The following is a 17,852-nucleotide window of genomic DNA, read 5'->3' on the forward strand; positions in this document are numbered from 1 at the left end:
CAGAACTGCTGTGCCAAAAGATTTAGTATAGTTTCTTTAGAAATGGCTTGTGTCTTGGTTTTCTTATTGCTGGGACAAAATATCTGACACCCCAAGTTAAAATAGTAAAGGTTTATTCAGCTCAGTTTGTGGATGTTTTAGTCTGCAATCAGCTGGCTCGACAGCAGGGTGAGGTGGCAGAGAGGCAACAGTTCATGACAACAGAATACATAAAACCAAAGAGAGCAAAAAGGGGGAGCCAAGCCCCTTTTCCTCTCCTATATTGTATGCAGGCTATCCACACACCAGGGTAGAGATAGCACTTATACCATTTCCCGGCCCTCCTCTCCTCTCTACAGGCTCAGGATGTTTACAAAATGAGGCCCCCTGCTGAGCCACTTAAACTTCTAAACTTCTCAAATTGACACAATGTATCAACCATAACAGCTGGCCAATCAAAAGTATTCCAGGTTATTCTTGCCTTGAACAAAAATTGAATGACACAAGCCAGTAAGGGTACCAAAATGGTGTGCGGGGAATGAGCATGGGAGCAACCAGCTACGTAGAGCAAACGTGGGCTGAACAAGAATGGGTAAAAGCAAAAATAAAAGTACCTGTGGCATCTGAGAAACACTGTGGAGAAGACCACCCTGCTTACAAACTCATGCATGACAGTGGCTTTCTGTGCCAGCCATTTTTTTAAAAAATCCATTCCTACCTATGGACATTTAGGTTATTTCCAAGATCTAGTACAAACTGTGCTGCTATAACATGGGTGCACATATATTGCTTTGGCCACTTTTTATGCCTCCCACATTTGGTGGAAGCTCACCAGAAGTTTTACATAAGTGGTCAAGGGAGCTCCCCTTGGTAGGGATGGTCTCTCAGGCTATTGATGCTCTTGGCCATCTGGAGGAGTACAGGTTGGGTCTGCTGTTGAACACCCATGCATCTCAGTCCCTACAGCCTCAGTCTTCAGAATTTCGGCCTTGTTCTGGTTCACATCCAAATTGTCCCCCAAGAGTCATGTATGTGTGCATTTACCCACTAATGAATGCAGAGCTGAATGTACTGTTAGGAAGTGGCATCTGGTTCGAGATGGACTCTGTGACCTGGAAGGGCTTGTTCCTGTCCCAGTCCCCTCCCTTCCTCTGGCTCTGCTTCCTAGTAGGCATGAAGTAAGTAGCAGTCATGCTTCCACCATGCCACTTCTGCCTTGGCACCAGCCAACCATGGACTCACCTTCTGAAAACTGTGAGCCAAGTTCTGTGTCAGCAATAAGCTGCTTCTCTATGCCTTATAGTTTGAGTTAAAGAACCTTAAAGATGGAAGACAAAGCCCCTAATGGTGTCGACCATGTTAGTTCTCAGTTTATTCAGAGGTTGCACATCCAGGAGTGGGCTCAGAGTCCACTTTTGGTACTCCACATGTCCTCAAGGATTTCCCCTTAAGTAAGTTCTGCCTTGCTCTGCATGGTCCTCAGGAGATGCAGAACTAGAGTTGCCCCACTCCTGGGCTGCCCCATAGCACAAGATGCACGCACTTGATAGGATGAACCAGATGCTCTGTGCGCAGGGAATGCGCTGACTTGTTCACACAAAGTGGTTCTGCCCCAACAAACCACAAAGCCACCACAATGCAGTCAATGAAATGTACCTGTCCTGTCTTAATGGAAGCTGGGTACCACAGAAACTCTTAGCTTTCTTAGGAAGTGTCTCCTGGTTCTCTAGCCTTCAGGTTGACTGTTTCCTGACTTTTTGCAAATTCATAATACCCTCATTCAGATTTGCTTGATTAGAAAGAACAATAGTAAAAAAAGAATGAAGTAGAAACTAACTGGTAAGTTTTTTGAAATATCAACCTAACAAACCTTTCAGGACAAAAGGAACTCAGGGTCTTCCAGAGAATTTGGTCTACAATTTTCCTTTACTTTATAATCCAATTGTGCTAATGTGAACCAAAAGTACAACTTGAACTAAACATGCATTTCACTCATGAGTAATTACAAAGCAGGCATTTCAAATCAGCGTTAATCTAATGTTTTTAGAAGAATTATTTCATTTCAGGGTCCAGTATCTGTCAAGGAAATCACCAATTTCCAGTTCATTCTTATTTAATGTAAAAAATTGAATTAGTATATAGCCATTTCATATCTGTCTTTAAATTAAAACACAGTCAAGAGCATGCAGCATTTTGGGTTTGCTCTGTTATCTCTAAATCAATCATTTGGTCAAATGTAAAGGAGCAGTGAGTTAGGTTTTATTAAGTATTAAGCTGAGCTTCGTAACCTTTGATTTTAACTTGTAGTTTTTTTCAAGTTATACAAGTGAGAAGCGTATGCTGCTAAGGACAGGCATTGGCTACAGAAGAATGCAGAGCACAAAACAAATATATTATTTTTAACCTACTTTGGATACTTACAAGAATGTTGAGAATCACAGCAGAACATGGTGGCATACACCTGTCATTTTAGCACTTGGGAGGCTGAGGCAGGAGGATCACCAAGAGTTTAAGATCAACCTGGGCTACATAGTGAGTTTAAACCCAATCTGAACCACAGAATGAGACTGTCTCAAAAAAACAAAACAAACACCAGCTATTAAAATACTTTTGTTAATAATCAGTTCTTGAAGTGGGGATTGTAGCTCAGTGGCATAGTCTTGCTTAGCATGAACAAGGTGGTAGGTTTGGTTCTTAGCACTAAAAAGAAAAACTAAGATTAAAAACAATTACAAAGACAAAAAACTTCTAAACATCACTTTTAGTAGCAAATGTCCGTAATTTTATGCCCAAAATCATACTTGGAGTATAGATACACAAACACAGTTTTTAGCAGTGCTGGGGACTGAGCACAAAAGGCAAGCACTCTACTCCAGATGCCCACAAGCGAAGCCCACTAGCACTCTCAGTGTATGTGACAGGAATGCAGCCTGAGAGGGTGAAGGTTCAAAAGAGGCATCACTAGTACATATGAAACGCAAGCAAGTGCTCACAAATCACAAATGCAAAAGAGGACTTACCATCTCATACTCTGCTTGAAGAAACAAAATGACTTGAAACTTACCTCTGGTGGCCAAGAAGACTAAAAATTAAGAATGAGGATGGAGGGACTTGGGGAGTAAAACCAAAGAATCCAGTTTAAACCTCAGATTTAAGACACCATGCAGCTCAGGTATGGAGTGCTGCTATCTTCAGTGAACTTTTAGTATTTTCTTTCTTCCCTTTCATACTTTTCAGAAGTTTCATTGTGAATGCTTTTACTTTAGATAGTGAGGGAGTGTATTTATTTCTAAAAAATTCTGATACAATTATAGTTGGGAAAGGAGTTGTATACCTGTTCTCAGAAATGAGGTTTTGTGATAACCACATATTTTTAAAGTACATTGTTAAACTGGGAGGTATGACACAAACCTGTAAATCCTTGCACTCAGGAGGGTTGAGGCACGAAAACTACAGTTGAGTTCAATGTCAGCCTGGATTACATGGCAAGATCCTGTCTCAAAAATCCAAAATACATAAATAGGCCGGGGTTTAGCTCAGTGGCATAAGTGCCTGCCTGGCAAGCAAAAGGTTGTGAGTTTGATACCCAGTGCCAAAATAAATAAATAAATAAATAAATAAATAAATAAACAGCCCATCCCCCTATCTTAATATAAATAATGCATACTTATTCAAAAAGCCAACTTTTTAAAATGCACTTATTTAGTACATTATTTAAATATCAAAGAATACAGGGGTTTTTTTCTATGCCAAGTATTTTGTGATAATAAAAAATATATAACATAAAGTAAATCTGAATTTACATAAGTACAATTCCTAGTCCATGTCATTTTGTAAATGAGACTTCTCTTTAGATTTCTCCTTTTCATTCTTTCTCTTCTGTTTTTCTTCTGCTTGTTTTTCAAAATAATCTTTGAGGAGACAGTTCAGGTGTGGCTCACACTGGCTGGCCTGCTGTAATCCATCTTCTCTTCCTGAAACAACACAAAACATGAGACAACTGTCCTTCATTTTACAGGGGTCCCCATGTATGCCAGTTGCTTCCTAAGTGACAAATCCAGACCAGCTCCTGTTCAAGCTACCCACAAAACTCAGTTTTAATTCAGATGCTTGGCATATGCCCATGTTGCGTTCACCTTCGCAGTGCTGGATCACGCATCTCCACAGCCTGTTTCTCCTCAGACAGGCTAAATTTCCCACAATCAGCAGATGCCTCCGGGCTCGGGTCAGTGCAACGTTCACTCGTGTTTCTGAGTCAATGAACCCTACGTGTCTTGTCCTGACGCAGGACAGAATAACAATCTCCTTTTCTGCCCCTTGGAAAGCATCCACTGTGGACACTTGCACAGTTTTCAAATCATGGTGGCCAAAGTCCCCAGTACTCAGGGAGTGACAGAGCTGTGGAAAAAGAGGAGAGGGGTCATGCTTTGCATGCACTTCGAAGAAACAGCCTGTGACCTCCTCGTGACCATCAGTGTCATTACCTAACAGAGGGCCACTGTCATTGTTGTCTCATGACTCTACAGACTTGGCTAGGTAGCTCCTAAATGATAAACAGCAGTGACAATTTTATCATGAAATGAAATCAAAAGTGATGGTTTAGGAATTTCTGGGGAACTCTTGGTTATGTGAATTTATAGCTGATAAGCTAAAAATGAAAAAGAAAATTAGTAAGAGAACAAAGAAAACTGTTTAGAAGTGACTGGCTCGGGTTTACATTAGTATCTGTATTCATCTTTGATTTACTGATAAAATGTAATAAAAATGAAAGAACATTTTAGAAAACAGACTCAATTCCATCTGTCCCAAACACAAAGCATACACTATATTTTTTCCCTCTAATTTGTTTATTTGCATTTTTCCTATAACTACTGTAAACCAAATTTAATTAAGCCTTGTTAGGTTTACATTTAATTATGCAGAAAAAAAGCCAGATGAGAAAAACTTTTTTTTCTTTTTTAGTATGCATAATCCCCAAAGTTTTTTCAAGCACCAAACTACTACAAATGTAATATCAAATACTATAATCTATAATTATGGTACTTAATATATGAAAATGTCTTATTCTGAGACACAAACCTTGTACATCTGGGATTTATATAATGTTATCACCCCAATCATAGAGCCCACAATGCCACTTGCAATCAGCGATTGAATCAGCTTGAGTGTAAAGGAAGCTTCAGCCATGTTATAAAAGCTATTATCTCTTTCGATCTGAAACAAAAACAGATGCTAAAAAATTGTATTTCCCAGACCCTTTGGAAGGGCCAAGTAAATTCATTCAAACAAGAATAAAATTAAACAGGTTGCTAAGCTGTGCTGGTACCCGTAATACCAATGTCGTTACCTGTTCTTGGCCTGTGACATTATAGAAACATAGGGTTGGCAGCCAGTGCAGTAAGGGGCCCCTCTCCACTTCCGACACACCGTCCCTCAGGTTTCCACCGTAGAACAGGTCATTAGCCACAGCACTGATGGCGGGGTGGCAACGGTACTGGGTTCTCAGTGGGATTGGCTTGTGACCCTGAGACAGTTACATGCAGAAAAATGAGCAATTAAAACATAGCAGGGCTGGGGATATACCTCAGCGGCACAGCACCTGCCTGGCAAGTGCAAGGCCCTGAGTTTATTCCTGACACAAAATTTAAAAATTGCTTTGTTCTTTCAGAAAAAAAAAAATATTTAAAAATTTTAAATTATTACTATATCATGGAGATCAATTACAACCAAGATAAAAGTAGATAACAAAGTCATTTGTAAAGAAATTACTAAAAAAATGTGTTCATGGTAAGCTAGTACATTGTAAAACTGCAAAATACAACACAGCAAATCGACTGATTAATAATCTTGACCCCTAATATTATGCTTTTATAATCTATCTGGAATTGACCTAATACTAAAACTTAAAAGATCTTTTTTAAAAAATCAGAATTATTACCGATAACTTATTTGTTATCAGTATTTCCTCCCTGTATAAAGACATTTTTTTGTTCTGAATCTTCAGAGGTTTCCCGTTTCATTCACGCATCCTAATATCCAATTCTCATCCTCTTTAGCAATCTTCCGGAGTATGTGCTTTATTCAGGAAAAGTTCTGTAGTGCTGTTAGGACACTGTGAATAACTATAAAAGATTCTAATAGGAACACATACATAATCAGATGTAAAATGAATGATCACATGGAGGAAGTATCTTGAATGGGAAAACATGTAAGAAAAGAAATCAACCTCACTATTCTTTGGGGGCATCAGATTGTATAATCAACAGACAAGTGAAACGTGACAAAAAGCACTAGATACAAAAATACTCAGAAAAAAAAATAAAAGTAAACCGAAAAAAGTACTCAGATGATCTTTATTCACAGTGGAAAGAACTACATGTTCAGTGTCAGAGATGACTAAATTATGTTCTGTCCTCACGACGTGTTTATGACAGAGGTTACGAAGTTTATAATAAGGGGAAATGATTCACTAGAATAAAGTTTTTAAATAGAATAGAAATTACAGGATGGTTTCAACTTATATGGTGATATATTTGATATATATCTATAACCCTAGGATAAAACATGGAAGGAAAAATATTAAAACACTACACAGAGGCTTCTCTTGGGTGATAAGGTAATAATGCTATTATAGATGTATTATTTTTATCTTTTATTTTTTTGTTGATCTATGCTTTCTATAATAAATAGTAGACATTACTCTTATTTAGTTCTGAACTAATTCAAATGTACAGAAAATCAAAGAAAATAATGATCTCTACGTACATCACTCATACGTGATGTTAGTAATTAGTCACACTTGCTTCAGACCTCTTTTTAAGAAAGTACCATCTCTGTGCGTTTTTGTACATTAATATGTACAAAACACAAATACATATTGCCCTGTGTGCTTCTGGAATTCATGTAAATGACATTTTACTGCAGTATACCATTCCATCTTGTTTCTTTCAATAGCACTTTTAGTTTTGAGAACTATTTATACAGATAAAGCTAATTCATCTGACATACTTTGCATTATTCTAGCCTTTATTTTCCCTTTTTAAATTTCTACATTTAAAATTATACTTCACTTTAAAAATTTCTACAGTTAAAAATACAATTAAACAGGTGTGGTGGCACATGCCCTTAATCCCAGCACTTAGGAAGCTGAGGCAGGAAGATTTTAAATTTGGGCTACAAAGTGAGTTCAAGGCCTACCTGGATTGTACAGCCAGATTCTATCTAAACAAACATAAATAAATAAATACCACATTTTAAAAAGGTATCAAAAATAGGTGATAAAGCAAAGGACAGAGCAGCAAGTATTGTACATTACCATGTGTTCAAACAAGGGGAAAGTATTTTACATGTTTGTCTACATGGGCATAAAATGCCATTTCCAGTATCATGGGAAGATGCTCTTGGGGAGAAGAACCGCACAGGGAGAATCGGCCCCTTCACAGTCTCTACACTGCTCAGTTCTCTTGCATTCTGAACCACGACTACACTGCCAAAAATGTTTTAGGATTTGAATTTTTAATTAAGGTTTTAAAAGCATCTGAAACAGTCGGATTCACAAGGGGTGGGACACTAACTCAGCATAGGAGGGATGAGTTTTTCAGATCAGTTCAGCTCCACTGAAAAGCCAAAACCATGTAAAGACTGGTTCTCCGCAAAGCTGGCTACAACTCAGCGCAGCAGATGGGAAACTGTGAATTAGGAAAGCAGAATATAGCGGCACCGTACAGTTCTCTCTATAGTGTCCAAAGGAGCAACAACAAAAATACTAAAGGTACCAGCAAAGAAAAACTCCAGCCATTATGCAACAAAGAAAGGTTTGCAGCCGACCAGCACCATGACTTTAGAAAGTGTGGAGTTTGGGGAGCAAGATTCTGGGCCAAGGCGGGGGTGATCCCCGCACAGCAGGGCTGCAAAGCTCCCAGCAGCTAAGGCAGGACCCCGGCAGCTCTGAGTGCAGCTGAAGCAGACACCCCACCGGGAGGGACACTGGCTTGGGCCATGCCTGTAGAATGTAGAGAAGGTATTCCACAGACCCCAGGATGACAGCGCCCCACAGCCAATCCCCAAGGCACAGCTGCAACCCGGGCACCAGAAACCCAGGCAGAAAGCTGGATGAACTCACTGCGCTCTTCAGCAGCTAAGGTTTGCATCCAGGCAGGAAAAAGACAAAACACATTACAAGGGGGAAATAACGAGGCTGGGCCTCAACTTCCCCGCAGTGTGCGCTGGAGAATGGCTGTGCCCAGAGTGGGCACACCAAGTCTAGGAGCCACATACAGGTGAGGGCAGCAGGAGCTTTCAGACATTAAGGAGACAGGCAAAAAAAATCCACCACTCTTCAGTAAAAGGGGAAGCTAAACACTTAAGTCCACTGAAGTGCACGGCTGGTCCTCAGGATACAAATTACTACTACAGAAAAAAGGTAAATGTTATAACACTCAATACAAACATAAGCCGGGCATAGTGGCATGGGAGGCTAAGGCAGGAGGATTGCTGCAAGTTCAAGATCAGCCTGGGCTATGAAGTGAGCCAAGGCCAGCCTGAACTGCACAACGAGACCCTTTCTCAAAAAGATAAAAAGAATACAAATACAATAATGTAACTAATGCAGTAAGAACACTGAAAGGAGGAGACATGTGGGAAAGAACAGTGAAGCCTTAACTACCCCTAGAAGTAGAGAAATCAACCTAGTTGGTCTAAATCTTCTTAGAGATTCACTAGGAAATAGTGTCTCTTCCAGAAGAAGAAATATTTATTTGTGATTTAACAATTCACTTCATATACTTTTCCTTGCTCTGTTAAGAAAGTACAGAGCCAGTTGTGGTGGTGCACACCTGTAATACTGGCACTTAGGAGGCTGAGGCAGGAGGGTCGCTGCAAGTTCCAGACCAGCCTGGGCTACAAACTGAACTCAAGGGCAGCCTGAACTGCCTAACGAGACCCTGTCTCGAAAAAAGGAAAAAAAAAATAACAAAGTACAGATTAGATTCAAACATTAAGAGAACTTTTTAGATACAATTTAAACCAGCAAAATACAATTTTTTCTCTTGGCAAAAGTCATTTTTTAATGATGTTCTGGTCAGAATCTTTTAATTTTTGTAAAAAGTTTCATTTAGATTACTATATAAAATAATATTAACAGGGAATAGGAAACAAATGTGGGATGCACATCATGGAACATTATTCAGTTATAAAAAGTGAGGAAGTCATACAGGCATGAGGAATAAAAAGCCCAGAAATAAATCTTCAGATAATATAGTCAGCTGATTTTTTACAACAGCGCCAATACAATTCAATGGGGGAAGGGCAGTCTTCTCTATACGTCATACTAAGAAAACTAGATATCTACCTGCAAAAGAATAAAGCTGTGCCCTTATCCTACAGCATATACAAAATTTAGCTACTTGATCTCAAAACAGATCAAGTACCTAAATTTAAGAATTAAAATTACAAAACTCTTAGAAGAAACATTGGGGAAAATGTTAGTAATACTGGATTTGTCAACAGTTTGGTAGATATGACACCAAAAGTATAAGCAACGCACACCAAAAAGCACAGATAGAAAGGACTTGGTCAGCACTAAGACTGCGGTCCCTCCAGGGACAGTCCCAGGAAACAAGCCAGGAGTGGAAGGGCACAGCACTTATTTTACGTGCACAGGATGCTGGGTTGAACTCCAGCACTTCGAGAGCAAAACAAATGTGAAAAGACAACCCAGACTAAGGATAACATTTTCCAAATTATGTATCTGACAAAGAATTAATATCCAGATCATAGAACAAAAAGGAAGCTAGAAATAGGCAAAGGTTTGAGCAGTATTTCCTCCAAGAACACACACAAATAGTATGCACACGATGTTCAACATCATTTGCTAGGGAGGCACAAGATAACACACACAGTGGGGTTGCCACTGCGAAAATAGAAACAAAGCAGAAAATAACAAGCGTGGTGAGGCTTTGAGAACAGAACCTTAGCGCATTACTATGGGGAAAGGTTAAACAGAACTCCTGTGTATTAGTATTTGTAGTTGTACAGGTATTTGTCTACAGTGTTTATAATAGCATTAGCTATTATAGTAGCGAAAAGGTAAAAACAATCCAAATACCCACCAACAGAAATGCAATATATATATATGAATATTAGTTAGCCTTAAAAAGGAGTGAAATTCCAACATACACTGCAGCACTGACAAACTCTGAACATATAAATGAACCAGACACAAAATGACACATTCTGTTAGCTACATTTACAGGAAGCACCTAACAGGCAAATTCATAGTCAGAAAGTAGACCCGCGGTTTCAGCAGGAGGCAGGTGTGGGAACGACTTTAATTAGCACCAAGCTTCTGATGAGAATGACTGGAAGCTGTGGAAATAAGTGGGTAACACTTGTCCAGCCTTGCAGATGTCCTTTAGGAAAAACTCAGAGCATGGATCACCAACAGTGAATCAGGAAAACATGCTAGTGCAAGAATCCAGACATCACAAAGGGCACACACTGCGTGACTGTGCTTATATGCACACCCACTAGTGGGGAAGCCGACTGGACCGTGGGGTCACGGGTGGGGATGATGCAGTGGGCCCAGGGCACCCGCTTTCGGGAAACCAGGCCACAGCAGAGGCTGCAGAGCGCTGTGACTGTATTAAACCAGGCCGTTTGCTTTAGATAAATGTGTATCATCTGAATTACTCCAAGTATAGTAATAATTTAAATGTCTAAAAGTGTGAAGTAGAGCTCTGTATTGTTATCAGAAGCATCATAAATATCCAAGGTTTTAAAACAAAAGCTATATACTTCCTGCCCACTCCTGAAGCAGTAGGAAAAAATTCACTTCATAAAGCCCTGCTAAAACTGAGAATTCTAGTTACCTTTAAGATGAGTACTGTCTCGACAACTCCAATTGTTAAATGTTTAAGAACAATCACAAAGTTTTCTGATGCTGTCTCCCTACCACCCACACAAACTCCAGCCCTGCGGGAGCTCCGCAGTGCCTACCATTAAGCAAAGCCGACTGAAGAGAGTCTGTTCCAGTCCATTTTCATGAGCCGCTTCAGAACCCTGAATCGTAGGAGGCAGCTGTTTGGGGTCTCCCACAAGAATCAGCTTCTCACACTGAAACCTAAAGGCAGGATTTCAAAAATTAATCTCAGGAACAAAAAAGGGCCACATCAATACCATGTATTGCTTTGTTCAAAATGGACTCCATGACTAAATCCTATGGAGTGTCCTGAAAACTCCTGGAGCTGCATGGTGCTGATGAAAAACTTCCCTGAGCTGTTTCCTGTGTGAAAGCCAGTCTATTCCTGCCTCTGCATGTAATTAGGATTTCACAGAACACATGCGGGAAACATTTATTTTTAAGATTCAGAAAGTCTTTAGGAGAAGCTTTCTAAATACATTTGGCTTTATTTTATAGGTGGGATCAGTTAGGTTCTCAGAGACTAACTGCCTCCAAACAGAAGCAAGACACAGGGGGGCCAAGGCCAAAGGTAGACAGCTCACGTCCCAATCCCAACTCCGCCACCGGTGGCAGCTGTCCCGCCAGGCATGCTCCCAGCAGAGACTGCAGCCACGGACACGCTGCTATGCGGAGCAGAGGAGGGGCTGCCCCTCAGCCGAGCGAGCGCCCCAGGCCCGGCAGTCCCAACAGTGGCCCCTCTCCGCACTTGGCCCTGGAGACCCCGCGGGAGGCACTCCATTCCCCTGAGCGAGGCCGGCCCGCTCGGGTTGCTGCAGGCGCCAGGCTTCTGTCTGCTGGACGGCTTTGGGCATCCCACAGTTTTTCAAAGTTTAGGAGACAAATCTTCAACAGCTACTTAGTGTATCTATCTTACATTCTTTCATAACCCAGAACAAATGCTCGGATGCTGAACAGGCGGGTTGCATCACAGGGAGAGCGCAGGCCCGCTGTGACTCGGGAGGTGGCGGGGAGCCAGCTGGGGAGGGGGTGTCCCCAGCCCACAGAGGCCGGCTCCAGGGCGCTCCGCAGCTGGTCTGCCTGGCCCAGTCGCCGGAGCTGCCCGCACTGACGCTCGCACCCTTCCTTCAACTGGCTGCCCCTCGTCGGTCTCCGCCTCTCAGTCAGTCAGGGTCGCGAGCACGCGGGGTACCGGGGTACCGTACCGTGCGATGGGGAGCAGCGAGGTGGGCTCAGTCATCTGGCTGCACTCATCCAGCACCACCACCGGGAAGCTCAGGTCGCTCATGCAGGGGAACGGGCAGGCTGCGCAGGTCACACCCACCACGGGGACCTGCGGACGCGGGGGAACAGAGAGGCCAGAGAGGCTGCTGACTGGAGCAGGGCACTGCAGGAGCCCATCCCGGCCCGCAGACCAACGGGCCCAGAGAGCACCTGCTCCTCCACCCAACCCCGGACTCCAGGGCGTGATGCACTCCGAGAGCCGCACCTAAGGGAATCCCCATGGGGCGCAGGAGACAGCAGCCGGGCCAGGCAGGCGGGCTGTGCCTCGGAGCCCCGAGGTCTGCTCAGGGCTGAAAAGGGGCTAAGACCAAACAGCGACCACCAAAACACCCTGGCGCTGGTAATGCATTTGAATCTTCTAAGTTTTAAATGTTGTGGTAGAATGCCATTATTCTCAAAACAAAAAAGCCCGTAAAGGGATCACTTTACTGCAATCTCCAAAACTAAATATAAATAGGAAAACAATCTGAGGTTTTTCTGCTTCTTATGGTGCTGGGGGCGAAGCCGGGCCTGGTGCGCAGGGGAGCTGGCAGGGCAGAAGGGCACCGCCCTGCCCGGCTGCCTGCTTCGCCTGGGCAATGCTCGCCCACCCCGAGGACCCAGGCGCCTCACCTGCCTCAGCAGCGCCCGGGTGCTGCCCAGCCGGTGCTGCTCCAGGCTCCTCCGCACACACGCCCTCTCGGTGCGGGTCAGCGACTCCTTCAGCAGCGCCTGCAGCTCCCGCAGCGGCTCGCTGTCACTGCCTGGGCCGGCGTGCAGGCTGCAAGGAGGGCGAGTGACTCCACAAGCCAAGAGCAAAAAGCACATTTCGTCTTTTTTCTTGTCTCTTTTCTTTTGTTTTGGTACAGGAATCGAACTCACGACCTCACGCTTGCCAGACAGGAGCTTACGCCACTGAGCTAAACTGGCCAGGGCAGCAAGGTTTATTTGAAAAAGTCAAAGTGAAGCGTTGGGGAGAGAATGAGGGGCGAGCGGGGCTAAGGAAAGAGGGAAAGCAGGTAGCAAACGAGGGAAGCACTTGGGGATGCGGGGCAGCCCTGATTCCCGTGTCCGGGTTAACCAGAAAGAGGCTTGTCAGTGGGCAGCCGGGCCAGGGAAGCGGCGCTGACCGCCGCGGTCCCCGACCGCAGAAGTCCCACTCTTACCTGTACGGCAAAATCGGCTTGGCGATCTTCCTGACGCTGCCCACCCGGACGAACTTCTCAAACCCGAGGCTGAGAAGCCTTTAAAGAAATCAAGATAGGGCCAGGGACACAGCTCAGCGGCACAAGCGCCTGCCTGGCAAGCACGAGGTCATGAGTTCGATGTGCGGTACAACAAAACAAAACAAAACAAAAAACCCAGATAAAGTAGAACCTGGTTATTTGTGCTATTGTTAACAACATTAATGTTATGTAATAGTGCGTTTTAGTTTACATAACTCAATGTGAGCATTTTATACTCAAATGCACTGTGGTTATAAAATGTTTTATATAACACATTTTGTAGAGATTTCTGATGATTTTTGATCAAATGTGCGTACAGTTATCCTTGGTTTATCTGGGAATGAAGCTGAGGAAAACAGCACTCCCTTAACACACGTGAGGCCCTGGGGTGGATGTGCAAAAACCAAACCAAGCCAAACAAATGCCCGTGCACTTCCAGTCCTCAAGAAATGTGTCCCATCCTGCGTGCTGCCGCTGGGACGCAGGAAATCTACTTTAGTGGGCAGGAAGGCCTGTGCCCAGCCTCTACACACTGCAGACATCTCTGCCAACCACAGTCTGACAAAAGTCCTTTCCAGAGATGTAAGCCTGAAGGAATCTTTCAAAAATGTTTCCAATCCCCTTTTCCTTTTTAGGACTCAACTACTGCCTGCATTCTAACTTCCAGATTTGTGTTTGTTTTTGTTTCTTTGGGGGTGGGATTTGACACAGGGCCTTGCTCTGAGGTGCAGACTGCCCTTGAATTTGTGGTAACCCTCCTGCCTCAACTTACCAAGTGCTGGGATTATTGGCTTGCACCATCATTCCTGGATAAAAATTATGTTTTCTAAGATTTAACACCAGAGAGCAATCATTTTTAAGTTAAAAAAACAAGCAAGGCACAAAATACTGTATATTACCGAATTCCAAATTTAGAAAGCAAAATGTAAAATCTACATGTATTCTACATATATATTAATTTATATATGAAAGTTAATTTTTAAAAAGCCTACACTTTTAAATTATAGAATATTTCTCCTCATAAAACACTCTCAGAAAAAATAAAATGCTGTCAGGCATAGTGATATACACCAGGACCCCAGAACTCTGGGAGGCTGGGGCAGGAGGATAGTAAGTTTGAGCCCAGCCCATAAAACTCAGTAATTGACCAAGTCCTATCTCAAAAAATAAAATAAAATAAATAAAAATGGGCAGAATATGCAGCTCAGTGCAAAGGCCCTGGGTTTGATACCCAACACCACAAACAAAAACAGAAAAGAAAGACAACTTGGTGTCATCTATGTTGAAATTCAAATAAATGTTGAAATACTGGTAAAATTACAAATATTTTCTTTGTATTTTTCATAAAATCTTATATAATGAGAAATTATGATTTCCTGCCTTCTCTGGACACCTCTTACTGAAACTAGAAACATGACATACACAGACTTCTCTGCTCTGCTCATATAGTAAATTCACACAGGCAGATGGCCAAGACTTTGGCCTCCAAATGTCAGCTCTGGGATTTAATTTTAGATTCTCCTGGGCTGGGGATGTAGCTCAGTGGCACAGTGCCTGTGCCTGGCCAGTGCAAGGCCCTGAGTTTGATTCCGGGTACCAAAAAAAAAAAAAGATTCTAAAACAATAGACCCCAAACTCCTGGATCAGAGCTAAGGTGCCCAGGCTGGGCTAGCACTTGTAAGTGCTGGGATGACAGGCGTGTGCCACCATGCTGGCTCTGAGCCACTGGTTTTAACACTGAGCCAGAGGCAGAGCTCTCCAGCAGCCAGCACCGTGTGCCACAGAGGTGGCCAAGAAGGCCCTGCACTCGTGTGGGAGCCTCTCCAGGTCTAAGCCCTGCATTCTGGGCTGGACTGCAGTTTTCACTTGAGCACCCAACATGGGCGCCAAACCATGGGGTACGGAATCCACCCCCAATAAGCAAGCAGCCAGGCAGTCGCCTGTTGCACCTACCCCAGAAGCACTCTGTCCACGGCAACATTGGTGGAGGAAGAAATGAGAAGTTTCCATGGCCGTGCGTTCCCCACCACAGCAGTGTCGCTCTGCTCAAACAGGCGCACGAACAGCAAAACCACCACCGCCAGCAAATAGCTCTTGCCCGCGCCAAAAACACCTGATTATTTAAAAGGAAGGAGACAGAGTCAATACCATACCTTAAGACATTCCTGAGAGTACTAGAAGCATTTCCATCTATCTGGGCTCACCTTCATTTAGTTAATGAACTCATTTAAAACCTTGAGGGCCCACTGTGTGGGGCAAACACACACTTCTCCCCCCAAGTGAGACCACAGTCATTTGACCAGGCAGAACAGGCAGAGGGACAGGATGAAAACCTATGGAGGCAACACCACTATGAGACCTCCGACAGGACAGTCTCTGCTTTGGGGGTGATGGAAATGGTTCCTAAAAGTAAAGAGGGAGCAGAACCAAGTCTTCTAGAATACGACATCCAGGGTCAGGCATGTTGATACGTGCTTGTAATCCCAGCACTCTGGGAGGCTGAGGCAGGCAGATCACCGTGGGCTGTCTCAGTTACTTTTCTCGTTGCTGACACTCAGAAGAGGAAAGGTTTATTTAAGTTCACAGTTTGTACAGGTTTTGATCCGTAGTTGGCCAGCTCCAAGTGGGATGGCATGGTGTGCAGGCAAAAGGCTGCAAGCAGCAAAAAAAGCCTACCCGTCCTTGGGGCAGGGAACAGCCACCCTCCATGGAGACCTTTCCCATATCCACACCCAGAACTACACTGACCTATCATGGGCTAAGTTAGTGATCCCACAAACACATTCCCAGTTACCTCTGAAAGACCCCACTGGTGACCACAAGTAGCTCTGGGGGACATCCAGACACGAGCCTGAATAAGTTCCAAGGCAGCCTGGGCTACGCAGAGTTCAATGTCAGCCGGACCTACATAGCGAGACCCTGCCTCAAAACAAACCAACCTTCACAGGTTAGAGAAGTCATCCTTAATTTTAAGCACTAGGATTAAGTCAGCAGGTTGTGTTTTAGAAAAACTACTTGGGTCACAATATGCAGAAAGATATGACTAGAGGTAGCTCAACTGCTATGTGGGATAATCATAAAAACCCTGGTGATGCTAAGTGCGGCTTCGAGAGGGGCGCCAGCCAGAGGCACCATCCCATGCTCTCGCCCATGAGTTGTCCCATCTCCGATCCCTGGGGAGACGCTCTTACTGCTGTGATTTCACAGCGTAGCAAATGAAAGCAAAGAACTAAGTAACCTGGCCAGGACCATGCTCTGACCAGTGATGGAGCTGAGACACAGGAAGGATGGTAGTGCTGCGGAGGGGCCTGCATGGAGGGACACACAGGAGCTGGGAAGGGCTGACTACCGGGAAAGACGGGGCCACCTGTGACTGACCCAACGTGGTGACACGGGAAGAGAGCGAGAACAAGGGGAGACGGTAACCTGCAGTGATTGCTAGGTGTCCACCAAGCCCACAGGCGGATGTGCTGTACCCCACAGAACAGACAAGAGTCAGCCAGGGGGTACAGGGCTGTTGGAGGTGAACTAGGGAGGACATGGGACTGGGGAATTGCACACTACCCTAACCAGGGGTGAAGAACTAAGAATGGTCTAAAACTGTATCTTGGAAAAGGTGTACAGGACCTTAACAGAAGTTTCTGTTACTATTTTTTTTGTTTGTTTGAGACAGCATCTTACTATGTACTTCAGGCTGGCCCTGAATTCACATCGATCCTCCTGCCTCAGCCTCCTGAGTGCTGGGATTACAGGTGTGCTCAGAAGATTGGCAGAATGAGGCCATGAGAACAAGAGGGCTTCAAGGGCTGCTGTGAAGGGTGGCAGAGCACTCTGAGGAATAATGACAGGCCCTTCCGGGCAGAGCTGAGCCCACCCTCACACAGCAACTGGAGACCCAGATCTGACCTGGCCGTGCCCCTCAGCACTGGACAGCGCCACTCCACGGCCACCTGCCCATGGCTACCCTGCTCCGCTCTCAGTTACCAGAACAGCTCAAGGCAGTCCAGTGGCTGTAGCCAGCCCAGTGGCTATGGAAACATCAGAGCACAGACAGGCCTGACTCTATCCCAGGCAGGGTGCTCACCGTGGATGAGGGTGAAGGGGAGGGTGGGGGCGCTGTCCGAACTAGCAGGGGCCGTCAGCATGAGGGCCACCTGGCTCAGGGCCGCCTCCTGGTCCTCATTCAGCCCGTGCGTCCGGACCAGCTCGCCCACCAGCTGCAGCGCCGCATCCCGACTGGGCTGCTCCCGCTCGGCACACCTGCCAATGAAGGCTGGCGGGGTGAACTTCCTCACATCCACTCTCCCCTGGCCAGCCGCAGGGGTTGCAGACCTAGGGAAAGGAAGACAAAGGACAGACCGTCACCGGAGGAGGCAGCGAGTGGATGCTCCCAGCTGAGCACTCCCAGGGCCCCCCGTGCTGCCTGCCGAGGAAGTGTCCACTCACGCCCGCTGGGCGGTGGCGGC

General features: G+C 44.6%; 1 protein-coding gene across 4 annotated transcripts in view; it reads right to left on the reverse strand.

Moving 5' to 3' along the window:
- Positions 1 to 1,886: 1,886 nt before the first annotated feature.
- The window catches only part of Zgrf1 (zinc finger GRF-type containing 1), a 72,608-nt gene continuing 56,642 nt past the window's right edge, over positions 1,887 to 17,852 (reverse strand). For all 4 annotated transcript variants that reach the window (XM_063260640.1, XM_063260638.1, XM_023564346.2 and 1 more), the window contains 10 exons: positions 17,471 to 17,718; positions 15,340 to 15,499; positions 13,327 to 13,404; positions 12,794 to 12,941; positions 12,103 to 12,230; positions 10,975 to 11,098; positions 5,327 to 5,503; positions 5,059 to 5,193; positions 4,116 to 4,377; positions 1,887 to 3,953 (listed from right to left, as the gene is read on the reverse strand). In XM_063260640.1, the coding sequence (XP_063116710.1) occupies positions 3,796 to 3,953; positions 4,116 to 4,377; positions 5,059 to 5,193; positions 5,327 to 5,503; positions 10,975 to 11,098; positions 12,103 to 12,230; positions 12,794 to 12,941; positions 13,327 to 13,404; positions 15,340 to 15,499; positions 17,471 to 17,718 (1,618 nt within the window). In that variant the 3' untranslated portion in view covers positions 1,887 to 3,795. The remainder of the gene's footprint in view (positions 3,954 to 4,115; positions 4,378 to 5,058; positions 5,194 to 5,326; positions 5,504 to 10,974; positions 11,099 to 12,102; positions 12,231 to 12,793; positions 12,942 to 13,326; positions 13,405 to 15,339; positions 15,500 to 17,470; positions 17,719 to 17,852) is intronic.

This window comes from Cavia porcellus, unplaced genomic scaffold, assembly GCF_034190915.1.
Source record: "Cavia porcellus strain 051 isolate PalLab524CR breed Dunkin Hartley unplaced genomic scaffold, mCavPor4.1 scaffold_14, whole genome shotgun sequence".
NCBI lineage: Eukaryota > Metazoa > Chordata > Mammalia > Rodentia > Caviidae > Cavia > Cavia porcellus.